Source organism: Trichosurus vulpecula, chromosome 6 (assembly GCF_011100635.1).
Source record: "Trichosurus vulpecula isolate mTriVul1 chromosome 6, mTriVul1.pri, whole genome shotgun sequence".
NCBI lineage: Eukaryota > Metazoa > Chordata > Mammalia > Diprotodontia > Phalangeridae > Trichosurus > Trichosurus vulpecula.
This window is the reverse complement of record NC_050578.1, coordinates 166,095,602-166,115,084: the sequence shown is the minus strand read 5'-3', so window position 1 is coordinate 166,115,084 and position 19,483 is coordinate 166,095,602. Positions and strand designations below refer to the sequence as shown.

General features: G+C 39.3%; 1 protein-coding gene across 2 annotated transcripts in view; it reads left to right on the top strand.

Annotated features, from left to right (window-relative positions):
* Positions 1-19,483, top strand: part of LIMCH1 (LIM and calponin homology domains 1) — a 366,296-nt gene that overhangs the window by 324,881 nt on the left and 21,932 nt on the right. For both annotated transcript variants that reach the window (XM_036762932.1, XM_036762933.1), the window contains 5 exons: positions 2,819-2,912; positions 4,977-5,140; positions 9,052-9,157; positions 14,186-14,226; positions 17,051-17,134. In XM_036762932.1, the coding sequence (XP_036618827.1) occupies positions 2,819-2,912; positions 4,977-5,140; positions 9,052-9,157; positions 14,186-14,226; positions 17,051-17,134 (489 nt within the window). The remainder of the gene's footprint in view (positions 1-2,818; positions 2,913-4,976; positions 5,141-9,051; positions 9,158-14,185; positions 14,227-17,050; positions 17,135-19,483) is intronic.

Here is a 19,483-nt window from a genome sequence, read left to right as displayed (position 1 = left end):
AGACACTTACTAGCTGTGTGACCCTGGTCAAGTCACTGTAACTCTGTTTGCCTCAGTTTCCTCATCTGTAACATGAGCCGGAGAAGGAAATAGCAAACCACTCCAATATCTTTGCCAAGAAAACCCCAAATGATGTCACGGAAGAGTCAGACACCCATTAAAACAACAACTAGAAGCAAGAAGAAAGGCAGTCCCTGCCCTTGAGGGGCTTACACTTTAAGAGGGGATGACGACAGACCAAAGGAAGTTGAAAAGCAGGGTGCAGAAGGCAAGGATGAGAGGTGTTAGGGCATGGCAGAGAAAGGAAGCCAGGAGTGGATGGATCCCAGCTAGCCTGGCGGACCTTCTAGGAAGAAACAAAGAGAGGAAGAGGCCACATGGGTGGAGGTTGCTTTCTAGGGTGAGAAAGGTGGTGGAGAAGGCAGCTTCCAGAGTGAGAAGGCTGCTGGGAAACTGTGGAGGGAAAGTCTGGAGAGCTCCTAGCAGGACACAGAAATGAAGGAAGGAAGAAGGGGAGCTATGTGAACCATTTTGTTTTTAAAAGTTGGGACTCTAGCTTTCAGATTTCCTCTCCAATGAGCCATCCTTTTTGGATGCTTGGAACTAGTTTAAGTTTGGGAATACAACAGCATATACTGCCACAGCATAAAATATTAAAGTGTTTAAAAGGGGATATATAGTTAATAGAAGAATTCGAGGTGGTATATTTGTTAAAATAATAATAACAGATTCCAAATCAGATAAGAACACTTGAATATTTTTTTTTCTTTGCAATTAGGTTTACAATAGGTTTGTAGGTATACTGCATTTTTAAAAGGTTTAGAGGTGAATTTTTAAAAGATTTAGAATTTTTAAAAGGTTTAGAAATGGATTCTTTTGATGTGTTACTGAGGTCTGCTGGTGCATTTTGAGGGTCTTTTTGTACTTACTTGTGGTGAGTAGAAGCATTCACATTCTCAGGAATGTAACTCAGCCATCTGGAGCGGCATATTGGCATTTCTCAGCGTCAAATAACTTTTATAATTTATCCCATTTGCTTAGAAATTGCTAGAAATTAGCATTCTGCCAATATTATCCATGTTAATGTAACAGGACAATGGGACTGTCATTTTTACCATCACAATATGCATCAGGCCCTCTGAATTCTCAAAAGTCAACTTATTCCTCAGTTGATTTTAATGTTCTAGAAGCATGTCAAATTATTCTTACTATAATAACTAAAAATAAAGTCTATATTAGAAATATTTATTATGATGCCAGAAACTCTGACCCATTCAATTTGTGCTCTTTGTTAAACCTCCAAAAGTCATCTATCCCCCAGCAAACCATTTGTTTAAAAACAAAATAGGAAACACTAAAAATTTGTAGGAGATAAACTGCCAAGTACAGTTTTGTCTACTATTTTCAAAAGTATATATTATCATTAACCATTATGGTCTTTCAGTATAGAAGTAGGGTTGTCATTTTTAGATAGGCTTCTTAAAAGCCTTGACTCTTTAGAAATAAAAATTATATTTTATCTCTAAATCCACCATTTAGGTTGTTCATACCCAAGAGTTGAGGGCTTTGATTTAAAAAGCACTTTTAAGTTTAAAATTTTCCATTAAAACCATAACTTAAGACCTTAACCTAATATAACATAAGATCTCATTCATACTTTTTTTTTAACCATTTGGACACAGACTTTAGAGGAAAAATGCATAATTGTCAAAGGTGAGTAAATTTAATTTTTGAAAAAGCCTTCAGAATTAGTTTGTTTTTAGAATGTGTAAAAAAAAGAATAACCACCTTAAGACATATAACAGCAAGAATTTTTCCCTGCTGAAAAATATGCTAATAATAACATGTTAATCTTAGTTATCCTAGTACAGGTCATTATATATTTCATTTATTCAGTAGATATGTATTGAGAATCAACTATACACAAAGTACTGTGCCAAGTTCATTAGAGGATAGCTTACAGTCTTAAATATAAAACACCTTCTCAAATCACAATACACTGCAGTGATAAATACCATATAAGTGCTACAAGTTAAAGTATAGAGGAAAGAAAGAATCGTATAGAAGGCATTATGATCAGAGAAGGCATCATAGAAGAGATGATCCCCGAGCTGAGTCTTGAGGAATAGGCAGGATTTTGATCAGCAGATATTGGGAGGACTTCTAGACAAAAGGAATGGTGTGAGCACAGGCACGGAAACATAGAAGCCCAGTGGATGTTGGAGGAACAGGGAGTTTAGGACTTTATGTAGGGGAGGAATAGGAGGTAAAGTTGGAAAGGTAGAAGGTAGCTAGATGGAGGGCCTTGAATGCCAGGCGAAGGAATTTGCACGTTACTTGATAAGGTGGCCTGGTGACAGGGTTCTTTTAAAAATGCTTTATAAATATTCTAATGATAACAGTATGCAGGATAGTTTGGCCCGGAGAGAGAATAAAGTTAGGAAGACCAGTTAGGAAACTACTCTAGTAGTCCACTAGTTAATAATGTTGTTGTTTGTCCTTCATTCTCAAAGATGACCATGACATCAGGAAGGTGATGCTGTGACTTGCAAATGAATTGGATTTAAGTGAGTCAGGGCAGCACAGAGTCACCAGCCTCACTCTCTCCTCTAGAGCCATCTGGGTCCAGTGGCCAGATATGGATCAGGACTACTGGATATGGCCCTGGATCAAACAGAAAAATATATATTTAATGACTTAATGTCATTAAATTAATTAATTAATCCACATTAATTAATCCAGAGAAAGTCTACTTTTTTTAAAAGGAGGGCAGATATTAGTGCTCCAGCTCTTTTAATGAAAATGCTCTTCCTTACAGATTTCCACTGTTGAGGAAGATGATCTGCCCCCTCAAAAGGATGAAACTGATTGTGGACAAGAAGAAAGTAGGAACACGGAATGTGACTCACAAGGTTTGTTCCATGGAAATACAGTTTTGGGGTTATTCACATGGGCTTTTAAACTGTAGTCTTTTTCTATGAAATGCTAGTTAATCAGCCCACAGGCTCTCAAAGGACCTACAGAGCTTAGGCACTGGTCCAATGATAACAAGCTATCTGAGCGCCATCCGAGTTAATCACCGCAGCTTATGGGGAAGGATACCATCCCTATCCTTTACCTCTCGTTATGGCTTGCTCAGGGTTCTGCTTTGAGGGACGCCTGACATCTTACTAGAGATAATAGGCTTCTGAAATTCTCATATTCATTAACTATTCATACATATGAGGGCTTCCCAAGGAATGTGGCTAACCACAGTAATAGTACCTTTTGCTTCAAACTAGAATCAAGAGAGGGAGTGGAGGAGTTATGAGGAGGAAAAAAAAAATTCCAGTTTAGCGGTGTACCAGTAAGGGTCAGATACGGAGCAGGTTTATTCCCACTCATAAAAAGGAGTGAAAGCCACAGCATATGTTGCAGAATGATTAAAAGAGTATCCAACAACTTGTCACTACTTATATAATCACTTGGGATGCTAATATTCAGGCTTCATCAAAACATGAGTGTTTTGGGAAAGGTTACCAATTAGTACAGTCCTATCAGAAGGTAAGATTGATCTTTCAGGGCCGCCCCCTTCTTTAATCCCATCAATGAAACTACTGACCTTCCAAAGCATTGAGTCCCTCCCTCCCTTCTTTACTTTTTTCTTTCTTTCCTTGTTTCCTTTCTTCATTCCTTCCCTTCCTCCCTTCCTCCTTCCCTGGGGGAAGAGTCCGGACTATCCATTTTGTGTAGGCAGCTTCTGGTTGATGAAACTCCCTCTACTAATGTAGGTCAGCCCCTGCTCTGCAGCTTGTGTTCTTAGTTACTTGGGGGCATTGAAGAGTTAAGATGACTTGCCCAGGGACACACAGCCAGTATACCTCAGAAGTGAGGCTTGAAACGTTGTCTTCCTGACCCAAAGTCGTCTCTCCATCCATTGTCTCTTGTTTCCCCTCCAGTAGATCTGCAAACATGGATGGCATGAGCCCTTAGTGTCCTTCCCCAATGATGGGATTATACTGACATCTAGAGGTCTTATTAGAAAATTTCTTCATCTTGAAATAGTGTCCCAACTTACCACTATAGATATGCCTCAAATCTGCATCCTAAACTACCAATCATAACCTAATTCATTTTTCCCATGGGAGCAATGTTATAATTGGAGGCTTAATTCCTGACCAAGGACTCTACACCAAACAAATCTTTGACCAGAAATATGTTTTACAAGCAAAGAGAAAAACTCCAAATCTCTATGACCATTTAAATAGTAAAATTAAATTCCAAGTCCTATAAAGTGGATGTTAAGTATCCATAATCCATTGATTATATGGGGGGATTTAGATGTATAATGTGGATGGCGCATGCCTCTTAAAAGCTGTCCAAGGATATTCAGATAGAGGCCTTCTTTTTCTGTAGACAGGTCATTCTGTAGCAAGCACAGGAAATCAAGGTCATACTGTAGCAATTGCCCAGCCAGGTGAGGTATAGTAAGAAAAACCCTTAACTTGGGAGTGGGAAGACCTGAGCTTGAGGTCTGCCCTCTGACATTTACTATCTCCAGAGAGACATTGGCAAGCCACTTGATCTCTCTGAGACTCAGTTTCTTTATCAGAAAAAATGGTAATAATATTTTTTCCTGGCTTCTTCCCAGAGCCAAAGATAAATGTAAATTATTAGAATCATTCCAATATATCATCTCATTTAACTTTCATGTAAATTATCATTTTCATTTTTGTATTTTTTCACTGACACAAACTAGAGATTTTATTGGAAGGGTTGGGTTTTAGATTAAACGACCCCAAATTAGCTATTCTGTATCTCATTCCTTTCACCATGTCTGATCTAACTTCTTGTCCAGTACTTAAGCCATAATGAAAGATAAACACACTTTGGAATATTGTATTGTGAATAGTTCACTTGATGTTTTGTTAATTTTTTAAGATCTTGTACACTTTTTAAAAATTGTGTTTATTCTTCTGTTTATGTATTCATTTCAGAGTGTCAGCACTTTACAACAACTGTGACCCGAGCCAGCCCAACTGTGGCCTTTGTGGAGTTCAATCCCAGCCACCAGCCTAAGGACCACGAAACAGAAGACAAAGACCAGAGGAAACTGGAGAGTGAAATGAGTGGGAAGGTGGAGTTGGTGCTGTCACAGAAGGTGAAGGAATTAAGAGATCAGGCAAATGGCAGTGTACAAGTTCAAGTAATTTTACTTTGCAGGTGTTTTGTTTTTTTTTAAGGCAGCAGGTTGTATAATGTTCTCCAATCCTCCTCATGCTTCTCAGTGTCCAAAGGCAATGACCCATCTTTCAGCTTTCTGTATCAAAATGCTCAAAAACTGCCATTCTAGGCCAGTGGGTCACATATTCCATTTTTCTTAAGCTCACTTTCTTAAGTTAATTGCTTACTCAGGTTGACTTCTAAACACAGAGTTTACAGGACTTTGCAAATTGTGTTACCTTTGTATTATATGTTATCATGACAATTATTTTTTTAAAAATAACTTCTAATCCAGAGTGGGTCTGGAAGTTAACCCTGGAATTTGCCAATTGTGGCTCCAATTCTCTCTATTGAGTGAAGGAATCTTGGACTAAAACAAAGATAGCAGGTAGTGGGCTCTCGGTGGAAAGCCCATGATTATTGTATAGAAATTTCAGATACTTATGTATGATACCGTTGCATGGACGTTTGTGGGGTTTGGGTAGTTGCCAGGGAGAAAGGGGGAAAAGATAGGGGGTCAGGAAGACTTGGCTCTGTGACCATGGGCAAATCATTTAAGGTCTCAGGACCAGGAGGTCATGAGTTGCAGCAAAGAAGGTGCCCATCTGAATTGGTAGAGGAAGCTCCTCCCTGAGAGGGGGCCCTATGCAGATGAAGCCATAGGGTGTGGACTTTGTATTTTTCCTTATTGGTACTAGAGAGCCACTGAAGATTTTTGAAGAGGGGAATCTTACTTACACCTGTGTTTTAGGAATAGTAACAGTGTAGACCATGTGCTGTGTGAAGTCCTGGGAATGAAGGGTAGTTCTGATTGTGGGAGGGGAGGAAATGAGGAAAACCTCCAAGGACGAGATAGCATTTGAGTTGTGTCCTAAAAGATAGGGAGCATTTCAACAAGAAGAGAAATGATCCAGAAGCTTTCCAGTCTTAGGTAACGGCGTGATAAGATACACAATACAGGGTTAGCTCAGTTGGGCTAAAACACACAGTATATGGAAAGTAGTAGTGGAAAATAAGGTTAGAAAGGGTAAGGTGGTGCCATATCATGGAGGGAACCAAATGTCAGATTGAGAAGTTAAAACTGCTCCATAAGGAAGGAGAGAGCCTGTTAAGGGTTTTAAGCTGAAAAATGATATGATCCAATCTGTGAATATAGAATATGAATTTGGCAGTGATGCAAAGAAGGAATTGTAAGGTATGGGGCAGCAGTATTGGAATATTGGAGGGAAACTGGTTAGGTCAATCATCAAGTGTTCATTAGGTGCCTGCTATGTGTTGGGTGCTGTGCTAGAGGTACAAAAATATAATTGAAAAGGTCCCTGCCCTCAAGGAAATACATACCAGGTGATTTGGAGATATAGGCCATAGCAGCTGAGGGCATCCAAGAAAGGCCTCGTGTGGAAGGTGGCACTTGAGCTGAGTTTTGAAAGAAACAAAGGGGGCAATTGTAGTAACCTAAGAAAACCTATGGTGGCTATGGAAGTGCTAAGGAAGGAGCAGATTTGGGAGAGATTATGCTTGAGTTCTGATTGCCCTTGGCAGGAGACCAAACACTGAATCCTTGATAAGTGGTGGAAAAGAACTAGGACATTAACAAGTCCAACCTTCTCATTTTACAGGTGAGGGAACTGGAGCCTTGGGGAGTTAAGGGGCTTACCAAAATCACATACATACTCAGTGTCAGGACTTGAACCTAGGTTCTCTTACCCCAGAGCCTATGGTCTTTCCACATTGCTAGACCACCTGGGTTTCGGGTGTGAGTGACTGAAAGAATGATGCTGTCATTGACAATAATAAAGCCAGGAGGAGTGAGTTAGAGAGCCATGGCCTTTATTCCTGGGCTACCTCCAGTGCACAGAATAGTGACTCTCACACAACAAGGTTCAGCAAATATTTGTTGATGATCGCTTTGTGTGCTTCCCCTGTGAAAGTTATTCCCTGTCCACAAATGGAGTGATATCTGTTTGCAGATAGGAAGAAATTACATTTCTCTGTTGGAAAGACCCATAGAGGAAACTGTCCTCTGATGTTCAGCCTCTTTTTTAATGAACTCACAGGTGAAAAGTGCTTTGAACTAATTAGGGAAAAGCAGGAGGTTTAGCTTCTGCTCAGCCCCCATCAGGAACTGTTCTTTGCCTGCTTTGCATGCAACAGTTAAGACTCCATCATTGGAAGGAGAAAAGAGGTTCGTATTTGTAGTCACCATCACTTTTTCAGTTTCTTTGAAGACTTATTTTTTGTAAAACAAAATCAAAACCCTGCAAATGCAGACAAGGGAGCGTCTGATAAAAAGCAAAAGGATTTATCTGAGTTTTACACAGCCTGCTGTTTCTCTGCTGTAGGTTGGGCTCCATCTTTCACACCCTCACTTGTCTTTTTTCAGCCACTGCTTGTAGAGAAAGAGTTTAAAGTTAAAAATTTATGGAGTACTAACTCCTGTGTGATTATAGGCATTGTAAAAATTTTAAATTAAGTTTTAGATACTACCCTGACCTATGTGCTACAGTTTATTCGGTCTCTCATTTGGGTCGAATTTATAATCCATAAGAGAAAATAGAATTTTACCAGGAACGTTAAACTTTTGTAATTATAGAAAAGTTACTTGTGAAGTAAATCCAGAAACACCTCACATGCAGAAATCCCCCTGTCCGATAAACTCAGCTTTCTAGCCTCCAAGATGCAAGCCATTGTAGCCAAAAAAAAAAAAAAAGACAGTCCAAGCAGAAATTCCATGCGCTTTAGCTCATTGATTTAAGAGTCACAAATTAAAAGAGAAAGAAGTACTGCTAGAATGGGGTTCACCAATCATAGTGCAAGGGGATAGCTGACAGGCTGATCGTGAGAGAAGAAACACAATGGAGGTTATGGAAAGAAGAAGGCATAGAAACTCAGAGTCAGAGGCTATTTCCTCGCACTCAGGACAAATAGCCCAAGATGCTCCAGTGACCAGTGAGGGCATTCCATTTTGTAACTCAGTACAAGAATCCATCTCAGTGACTCATTCAGCAAACAGAAATTAAATTAGTTCTCAGAATTCTTTTGAGAAAGCAGGTTTGTGTCTATGTATGTATATGAGCGAAGACTGAGGAAGTAATCTAGAGGGATGTCAATAAGGTTCAATGATTGTTAGGTTATTTTCTGTACAAATGCTTATTATAGAGGCAGCTTAGGGAGCAAAAGTCAGCGTTGAGTCAGGAAGATCTGAGTTCAAAGCCTAATAACTAACTTTGTGACCCTGAGAGAAAGTCACTTAATTTGTCTCAACCTTATATAGTTCATAACTGAAACTATAAGCATAAAAAAGGCCAGGAGTAGGCATATGTAAATAAGAAAATTCTGTCCATCAAAAAGTTTTTTAAAAAAACTTTTATATATATATATATATATATATATATCTGACTTTGGAAAAAGTTGCTTTTGTACTTATCCCTTTAAAACACTTAATGAATAAGCATTGACATTTGTGAGAGAAGAATATGCTGACGTCAATCATGAGAACTTGAGAAAACAATGCATAGTACCCCCTCATTTATGTAACTGAGTTAGAATTTTGCCTCCTTAGGGTTACAGGAAGTACGTGATAATCATGGCCCTTCTGCTACATGGAGTTTGGTTTTTCTGGGAGAAAAAGTGGTTAATGCCAGTTGGGGTCATGGAGAAGTTGCCCAGTTTTAAAATCTCCAGTGATGATCATTTAAATGCAGAAACTCAAAAAGGACCAGTAAGGTCAAATGTTTTGGCTCCTCCGATTTCTGTAATAGAGGAATGTTGTCTGCTCTGTCCTTAGATTTTCTTTCTGCCTGAGTGTTTAATACTCACAATAGTCATGTCTGCTGCTTATTTACACAGGCAACGAAGCCAAAGTCTCCAGAACCAAAAGCAGTTCTGTTGTTTCCATACCTGAACCAAGTACCAGAAACCAACGAGTCAACTTTGCCAAATCTTGATTCACAAGGTAAAGAAAAAGAAAATGTTTCCTATGAATTTCTCCTACTTTTATTTGGGGCTGTAATGAAAGGTTCATTTTTCTAAGAAAAGATAAGGCATATCCTATATATGGCAGAACCATCAGCCCTGATCCTTTCCCAGGGTCTCTAATGGATTATATGACTGGAGAATGGGGAGGTGTAGCCTACAAATAATCAGGTCTGTGACCAAAGCTGCCTTCTTACTCAGAAATCCACAGCTGTAGCAGACGTGTCAAACACAAGCCCCGTGGCCCACATGCAGCCCACAACACTCCCAAACCAGATCAAAATATAATTGGGAAACAGCTGGGATTTAACAAAATAAATAAAATGCAATATAATACTAGTATAGGATTTTCTAAGATCCTGTGTGGCCTGTAGGGTTCCTTATATGTAGTATAAGTGGCCCCCCCACTTCTATTTGAGCTTGACACCACTGCAGTAGGGGACCTACTTGTACATCCAACAGAGCTGCTACAATCCTGACACTGCCTTCCCCTCTGTCAGCCAAGGACCCCAGCAGCCTTCAGAGGGAGACCGCCTTCCTCAAGGCCTTAATAAGTAATATACTTATTGTGAGCTTTGTTGGCTCCATTGCTGAAGGAGAAGCAGGTAGAAGAGAGGAGAGAGAAAAGCATAGTTGATTAACATTCAGTAGGTATGATCTGGAGCGAGACACAAGGGTGCAGGCCAGAGATTCCTGGTTATTTGTTTCCACGTTTCTTTTCGTTGAAAAAGTGCCTTTTTCTGACTTAGTCTTAGCAATGAAGAACTATTATTTTGATACAGCATTAGAGTTGACTGTCATAGTTTATATTGCCTTCTGGGAAATGATTTAGGCCCTATCTTCACAACAGCAAACATCTGTTTTAGGAGAGAAGCGGTGCACATATTTGTGGGTACCAACTTCTTAATGTGAAAACTGCTTCCATTCTGTCATTAAAGTATCAGTTTCAGACCAGTGCATTTAAGGGATTAAAGGCCGATAATTGCCTGTCAGTGAATCCCACTGAGTGTGGTTCCAATCCATTTGGTCTCTGTATCCCCAGCACCTACCTCAATCCCTTAAACATAGTAGACACTCAATAAATTCCTGTTGGTACCAGTGGACATAAATGGATATTATATGCAAACAAATCTTCAGTTACATGTTTAAAAACAATTTTATGCTAGAGAATGTGCTGTTAAACCAAAGGTATTTACCTCACTCATTATAAATTGCTCAAATCGTAGCATTTCTAAAACCAGTTAAGGAGCGTTGGCATATAGATGAATTTTAATGTTCCTCTCCACCTCTAAATCCTAGGAGTTTAAACACATTTTCTTCAAAACAAACATTTGTATTTCTGCATTTCCTTTATGCTCCTGTGATTGAACATATCCATTGGAGAAAATATGTGTTCAGTTCTCTCTTCATACATACTTGTGGTGTGACTACAAGTGCTAGACAATTAAAAGTGTACATTAAGGGCACTGCTGATAGGAAAATAAATTATAGCGATGTTTTTAGTTTATTGGTTGTATTTTTCTGAGAAACACAGAGCCTTGGATTGTAACAATAGTGCTGCTTGCAGCTACTGTGGAGGTGTAAGGTCAGTAACACCAGCACACAGGAGGGCTGCTAGCACAGGTTCTTTGATCTGCTTTTCTAAGGAAAGCAACTTTATGGGGTTTACAATCTCATTTAGTTCAAGGGAAAAAGTCAGCACCCTGAACTTCAGAGAAGACACAAACAGAGATTACAAGCAGGAATTATAGAAATAGAACAAATAAAGAAATCAGCAGACAGGACTTCTAACTGTCTGTCCATAGCAATACCTACATAGTCACCAGAGAGAGAAATACCGACATCAGGGTTTTCAAAGCCAGGGGGCTCCTTAATGGCTACCCAGAGTCTCCTCTGGCCAAATCACATGAACACTCTTCCAGTGAGTGAGCTCCAAAGCAAAATGCTAACCTCAGAATATATATACACTTCTTCAGGGTCATAGGATGTCACAACCATGTGAATCAAACTCATGTGACTTAGGCTTTCTTATGACTTAAGCAGGTCATTAACGACTCTTGATTCAACCAAAGACTCTTGATTCAAGCAAAAGTGAGGCTCAATCAAAGGCACTTGTTTGCCTTTACATGTATATATATATATGACCTTATGGGTTATGTTTCCCCCACCCCCCTCTTCTTGTGAAGTGAGGGTCTTCAGATCTCTGGCAATTGATGTTGAATAGTATTTCTTCTTATAAATTGTAAAAACTGAAACATATTTAGGTGACTTTTCATATCAAAGTAGATGTAAGATTAAAACTAGGTCTCCTGGCTCTCAACCTATTGTTCTATGCACCACTAAATCAATCAGCATACAGTTATTGAGTGCCTACTATGTGCCAGGAACTGTGCTGAGCTTGAGGATACAAATAGGAAAAAAAAAGAAAGAAACAGGGAGGGAGGAAAGAAAGAACCAACCCCACATACAAGGAGCTTATAATGAGGGAAGACAAATAACAAAAGGAAGTTGGGGAGGGGAAGTGTTGGGGAAGGGGGCTGAGCTCCCTCCTTAAATGGAGATTTGAGAGTTCATAGCTCCACATTCCAATCAGAGGGACCAAGGGTGGTGAATGAGGTAGAGTACTGAGGCCACTGGGATCTTACAGGATGATGAGGTTCCCCCAGTAATAAGCTTCCTGAGGCACCATGGAAAGCCCCAGGAAAACTCAAGAGAAGACCCAAAGTCATACAGCCAGGTGAAAAATGAGAAATCAGATTTCAGTGTCTCCTGATTCTTCATAAGGTCATATTTCTAAATTAATGAAGCTGTTATTCCAATATCTTTTACTAGTACTTCAGTGAAACTGTGATTTCATCTGTGTGAGGACTATCTCTCCTAAGACAGATCTCTCGAGTTTTCCTCCAAATCTAAAATTGTGATCCCGATTTTAGCGTATACTACCGTGTCAACAAAAGATGGCAATCCCAGTCTTTTTCTAAAACATACCCCAAAAATGTGGAGGAAAATTTCAATAAAATGTACTCATACCTTAGTAACTTTATTTGTAATGAAAATTATGAATATTATATAAAGGAATAAGCATTTCTATAGTGCCTGCTTTGGGGACTTTTATAAATATCGTCTCTCTCAGTCCTCACAGCAACCCTTAGAAGGGGGTGCTGTTATTATAACATTTTACAGTTGAGGAAATTGAGCCAAACAGAAGTTAAGTGATTTGCCTGGAGTCACACAGTGAGTAAGTGTCTGAAGCCTGATTTGAATTCAGGACTTCCACCACAGAAGTCAAAACTGTGGGTCGGTCTGCAAAAGTCTTAAAATGTAATTGGGGAATGTTTAACAAAATAAATAAAAATTCACTACTGCAGAGATAATGTTCATTTTTGAAGTTTCCTTCCTGGGAGTTTCCTTTCCCAATAAAATCACAGGTCTAGATTTAAAAATCCTTAGTATATTTGTAAATATTATGTAAAAGGCAGCATGTAGTGGTTAGAGTGCTGGGTTTGGAGTCAGAAGACAGAATCACAGAATTTGAGTTTTGGAACCAACCTCTAAGCTTATCCAATCCAATCTATAGTCAAAAGGAATCCTCAATAAAACTTACCCAACAAGTGGTCATGCAGCCTCTGCTGGGAGGTCTGTGAGGAGGAGGAACCCCTCCCCACTAACGGCAGCCATTCCACTTTTGGACAGCTGTAATTGTTAGAAATTTGTTTCAGACTGCAAGCTGAAACAGGCCTCTTGGCAATTTGCTGGTCCCAAAAGAACAAATGTAATTCTTCCTCCATATGACAACCTTTAAGGCACTTGAAGACAGTTATCTTGTCCTCCTGCGTTCAAACCCCACTGCTAACACACATTATCTGGGCAACTCTGGGTAAGTGATTTCACCTCTTGGTATAGGCACCAAGTTGAACAATTCTGATTTGGTGGAGGGAGTTCACTACACTCAAAGATCCATACTGCCAAAAGGAAGGCATTAGCATCCAAATTGTATGCACATTTTATTGAAATACTTCCTTTTTTCAAATTCTCTTGACCTCAGCCCATGCATCACCTATGACCAGGACCCCATACATACACACCCTTTTTCCCCTTCTCTTGAGGTTCATTTTTGTTTTCCTCCTATTTTTCAGTTTTGTAATCTGTTCTGTTCTAACATCTGATCTAGAGTCGCCTGGCACAGCCACTGTTCCGCTTAGGGTTCGGAACTCTTGGCGACGTTCACAGTTTTTCTCCCAGTCAGGTAAACGACGTATGGGATAGTTGCACATTTCTTCTGTCGCACTGAGTAGTCATGAATACCTCCTTGGGGGGGGGCATGAATCAATGATGGCTGGTATTTGTTACCCCTTCTGCTTTCATAGAAAAGTACTTGTTTCTGGCACACAGTTGGCAAAGAGCTGTTTCTCCAACATAGAATCTACGTGTGACATTTCTAGACCTTAAAAAATACAAAACAAAACACTGATCATTTTGCCAGACCAGTTTTGTTTTGGTTTTCGAGACCCTAAAAGAACACCATGTCATTTACTTATGTCTATTTTTTTGGTTTTGTTTTTCCTCTTCTGTTTTTTTTAAACAAGGAGATCAGAAGCATTTACTATCTAAGGGTAATGGTTCTGTTGGTAACTGTGGCACGAGGTCTTTTCTTCTGTCTTTTCTCTGCTTAGTATTTCCCTGTAGGAGAAGAGAAGACATAAGCCAGAGTACAATGTGCATCACAGAAATTTCCTATCTTTTCGAAGTAAGGAATAGTTGCTGCCTATAGTTTAGAAACTGGTGCTAATTTATGCAGTAATATATACGTGTTACATATCAATCTTACCTTCTCCTGGTGTTGGGTCCACCCTATTTCTGTGGTCTATTTCATCATGATTTTCTAATGCTCTTGACTTATGAAAAAGCAGTAATTGGTTTTAAACCAGCATAGGAATCACAAGTGCAGTCACCAGAAGGAAAAAGGAAATTGGAAACAATTCATTTTATTTTTTTTGTTTTTGTACAGTGGAATCTAATAGCAGTGAGAAGTCACCTGCAAGTACACCTGTAAGTAACTGATTTTATTTTTTTTGATGTGATGTTTATACTGGTTTAATAGGATAGTTGATTTATTTTGAGGGACCTCATTTGTGTATTACCAGTCAAGAAAGAGGAAATTGGAGCAATGAATGAATGAAAAGAATTTAAAATTTTCAGGATGCTGAAATTATTCATATTTTTAGGAGACTAAATGTGGCAGCCTTTTTATCATTATACAATATTGTCATTATACCTTGAAAAGGTAACTGGTGTGCTTCAGTTAGTATTGATAAAATATAAAGTAAGCTATTAAAAATAAATATGAAATGGGGAGCCAGTATTAAAAAAATCCAAAAGTATGTGAACTTAATTCAGTCATTTATTCAAAATAATTTTTTAAATAAGAAAACTATATCCATAGTGATGGTAGAGGAGATCATGGAAGCTTTACCATGAAAAGGTAGCTTGATAGTTTTCAAAATGTGCCAAATTCGGCATCAGAGGAACTGGATTCATTCCCACCTCTGCCACTTCCTGGCTCTGTGACATTTGACAATAACTTAATTTCCCTAGGCCTCAGTTTTTTGAAGTTGACTATCTGTGTATTGAGATTTCAGGCATCAGGCCAGTAAATGAGGATCTGCCATCATGCTGGAAAAAAAGATCTCAAGTATTTGAACTTTCCATAAAAGTTCTATCCCTCTCTCTCCCCCAAATAGACTGTCCGCTGCCCCTCTTTTCACATCTAATCAGTTCATAACCCTCGGGCCTGCTTTTTTTGAACAAGTGACCTGTAGCATATAATCTGAGCCCCCTTGTGGCATCTATGAACTGTTCTTATTCTTTTCTTTCTCTCTCTCTCTCTCTCTCTCTCTCTCTCTCTCTCTCTCTCTCTTCCCCTTCCTTCCTCCCTCCCTCTCTCCCCCCCTCTCTCCCTCCCTCTCACTTCTCATCTCATCTCATCACCATAGATTTGCAGGGGTGGGGAACCTGTGGCTTCAAGACCACATGTGACCCTCTTTAAGTCCTCAAGTGCAGCCCTTTGACTGAATCCAAACTCCACAGAACAAATACCCTTAATCAAAGGATTTGTTCTGTAAAACTTGGACTCAGTCAAAAGGCCACACCTGAGGACCTAGAAGGCCTACCCCTGGATCTTATGATACTTCCTCAAAGTTTATCTTTCTACTCTCTAACTCAATAGGTTCTCTCTCCTCCATGAGACTTTTCAGCTGTGGCTATGGTCCATGTCCTTTTTAAGAACTGCTGTTAAAACCCAGCTGAAGCCAAGAAGCCATGGACCCAGTGCATGGGCCATTATACTTGTCCCTATGGCTCTGAGCACCTTGATACCATGACTCCACAATCTGGTTAGTGTAGAGATGTATTCATGTGATTCAGTCCCAAACTGATAGGCATCTGAAAAGCTGGTTCACTCAGTTATGTTTTTGCCAGCATAAAGGCTTGATCTGATCTTGGCGCTCTAGTTCTAATAGACTAGAATGCCCAGAAGGGTCCCACGGCTTGTTTGTGCTTTTTCTGTACAGGCAAATTGAGCCATGGTCTTCATTCTGGTGTTTACTGAATTCAGAGTCCACCAGATAGATCACCCTTGCTAGCTTGGTAGAAAAGGGACTGAAATGATGTATATTTCTGAGTTTGGGAAAGAAGTATAACTCAAAGAGAATCTAAAGAAATATTTCAGTAAAGTATCCATGAGCTTGCATGCCTGGGGTCCTTTTGGTAAAAAAAAAAAAAAAAGGTCCACCTGCTTTCTCACCTGCCTAGAAAATAATAAACATTTAATTATAAAATAATGAACTTAGACTCTCTAGATGTTCTACTAATTAAAGGACTTTCTAAAAGAAAAGCTTTGTTTCCTCTGAAATCCTCCAGCACTGTCTTTGTACCACTCATGGCATCTATTACCTGCTAGCTTTTACCATAGTGATCTGTATACATGTTTATTTCTCTTACTTGACTGTAACCTCCTAGAGGGCAGGAGCCATATCTTATTCATTTTTATATTACTCACAGTGCCTAGCACAGTGCTTTGCCTATGACAGCTTCATAAACCAATGTCAAATAAGTGAACTAAGACCAATCCTGGTGATGTTTTTATGGCTCTTTTTCATTGCTTCCTCTTTCAGGAGGCTTTAATTGTCCTTCCAAAAGGACCAATCTTTTGCTGCATCTCTTATTCTGCACTTTATTATGGGCTCATTCTTGTTCACTCTGATTCTCTCTCTCTCTCTCTCTCTCTCCTTTTCTCTTTCTCTCCTTTTTCTGCCCCCCATCCCAAGAACTTGACATGATTGATCCGTGCCAAAGTTCCCACACAAATTCCACATAGGTTAGCCCAACTCTCACTCCATGATTAGCTAACAGAAATGTAATTTCCCTGCTGAGTTTAGCAGAATTTTAGTTGTATTCTATGTTTTGCTAAGTGCCATGACTAGTACACCAGATAAGATTGGTCTGACATATGTGAACTGACCTGGGATCTTCGTTCTGAATGCGTGTACATCCTGTGCCCAGAAATATTAACAGATTTTAAACGTCATTCCTATGGGGGATGAAGCAAAGGCTATCTCGTGCCAGGAGCTAATTACTGTATGCATTCATTAACTCATAAAGGACTCATTGAATCCAGCCAGCTCTTGGAAGAAAACCAAAGAGGGGCAAAATACAAAAGCTTTTTAACCAACCAGGAAAGGCCTTTAGAAATGTTAAAAACTTAAGCTTCAGCATTTTCACTTGGGCGTTAGACTATAGCTTAATTGTGTTCATTTGGCCCTGTCTGCTCTTGAGATATATTGCTGGATTCTGATCATGGCTTTATTTTTCTAAGCGTTTCAACTTGTGGGCATGGGATCCAGAGGAGGAGCGCCGCCGGCAGGAGAAATGGCAGCTTGAACAGGAGCGTTTGCTTCAGGTACCACCCAAGTTTTGCTTATCAACTGTTTTTTGTTTGTTTTTAATTCAACTTTTTATTTTTTTTTTTCTGTTGCCTACGGTAGTTTTTATCTGGGCCTGAAAAATCATAGGATCATAGATTTAAAGCTGGGATGGACCTTAGAGGTCATCTTACCTTAACTCCTTCATTTTACATTTGGAGAAACTGAGTCCCAGAGAGGTTCAGTGATTTCCTCACAGTCACAAAGCTAGTAAGTGTCCGAGGTGGAATTCAATCTAAGTCCTTCCTTACTTCCAAATCCAATTCTCTATACTATGATGCCTCTCAGCCAAAATCTCTAAGGGTAAGATTGTAGTCTTATCAGTTGACTAGTCTGACATTTTATCTGTGACCATTCAGATGTCGTTATACATCATTTCATGTTTAAAGAGAACAGCTATTAGCATGAAGTGGGGAAATCTACATATTAACATTTTATGGTCAAAACAGGTCATCCTGTTAATTAATGGTTGATAGAATCTCTTCCCACTTAGTTACTAATCAAATTCCAACCCAGATAGTGATAGAAATCAGTTCCCAAACAGCCCTGTGATAGCTTTGGTGAAATGAGGCTATGGTCTCTGTCCAGGTTCTGGTAAAGAAATGTTCTGTTTACAAAAATTCCACTGTCTGACTGTGATCCACATCTCTTTTAATTTTTTTTTCAAAATTAGGTGGTATTTAATAAGGAAGCCCTGGAAATTCCATACCTTTCAATCCTTGACTTACTTTCTTCCCCCGGCCCCACCATAGGAAATGAACACTGAATTTCAGAAGCATTAATTACATTATTCAGAAAATAATACTTAAGGCAGTTGTAATTTACATTTTAAAAATATTCTTTCTTTTAGAAAATTAATTCCAAAACTATTGTGAATCAAACAAGGCTTTAGTTCTGCTTTAAAGGATTTGAAAAGCCTGACAAGTTTGGTGTATTTTAAGTTGGGGCAAGCAGGGGGAAAATAAAACATTTTTTATGGCTTAAAGAAGCAAATGTATTTGTAGGAAAGGTGCCCAGTTTTTCTTTAAAATCTAGTTCATTTAGTTCTAGTCACATGCTTTTCTGCTCATAAAATTGACGAGATGGAAACTATATGTGCCTGTCTTCTGGAATCCCCATGTTTAATTTATTGGCCTTCTGCCCATTTAAATGGTAACATCTACACCAAAAATGCCGTAGTGTATGGAAAAGGACTTCTGGTGCGCCCCTCATCATAGTGTTCTTTCTGTTATGCTAAGAAGATGCTCTTATTGCAGATCCTGGTCACACTTTGCCTCTCAGCTCATACCTGCCTTTACATCCCTCCCTGCCTAGTTTCCTCCTGGTTGTTGGGACAGGGGCACCTCACAGAGTTAAGAGAAATCTAGGCATCTCACCTACACACACCATAAAGCCGTTCAGGTCGTCTTGTTGATCATTGGCCCTGTTGGCTAAGGAAGTGACTGGTTTGTGTTGAATCGTATCCTTAAAGGCTGGATAAAAGCTCCCAAGCCCATGACTCTGCTTGTTATACCTGCCATCATGTTTGAAATTCGAGGGTTGGGGTCTTATAAGCAGAATCTTTGTTGAAATTCTTCTAGGACTTCACTGAAAAGTCAGGATTTCAGAACTGGAGTTTAGTCAGCCCACGTGGTTCTGGATTGTCTCATATTACCCAACACTGCTTCTTCTGGAGCATCAAGAGGTATAGGAGTAAGACAAGTGTTCAAAGGATCGAGTTACATACTTTTCCTGCTGGTACGGTGGTGTGCTAGCTTATAGTAGCAGGCAAAAATGGTGGATGCTCAGTATTCCAAAGGATACTCAAGAATGATATAAAGGAGCAACTCGTTTTTAAGTGTAGTTTAATGACAATGGCACAATATTTGCCTGGAGGTTCTACATTTCAGCATTTCTGTAGCTAGGTGGTGCAGTAGATCAAGTGCTAGGCTTGAAATCAGGAAGTTCTGAGTTCAAATCCTACCTGAGACACTTAACTAGCTACGTAGGAAACTTAGTCTGGGCAAGTCCCTTAACATTTGTCTACCTCAGTTTCTTCAACTGTAAAGTGGGACGATAATAGCGCCTACTTCTAAGGACTGGTTTGAGGATCAAATGAGATAATATTTGTAAAATTTCTAGCAAAGTGGCTACTACACAGTAAGCACTTAATAAATATTTGTTTCCTTCCTTCCCTCATTCTGCCTAGCCATTGAAGGGTTAGTTGGGGAACCAGTTTTAAATTTTAGTTGTGATTTTTTTGCATCAATTTATTAATTTCTTCCTGGTCAAGACTCCTGGTTAAATATTTCAATTAATTTTAAAGACTTCCTTATACAGGACATTTG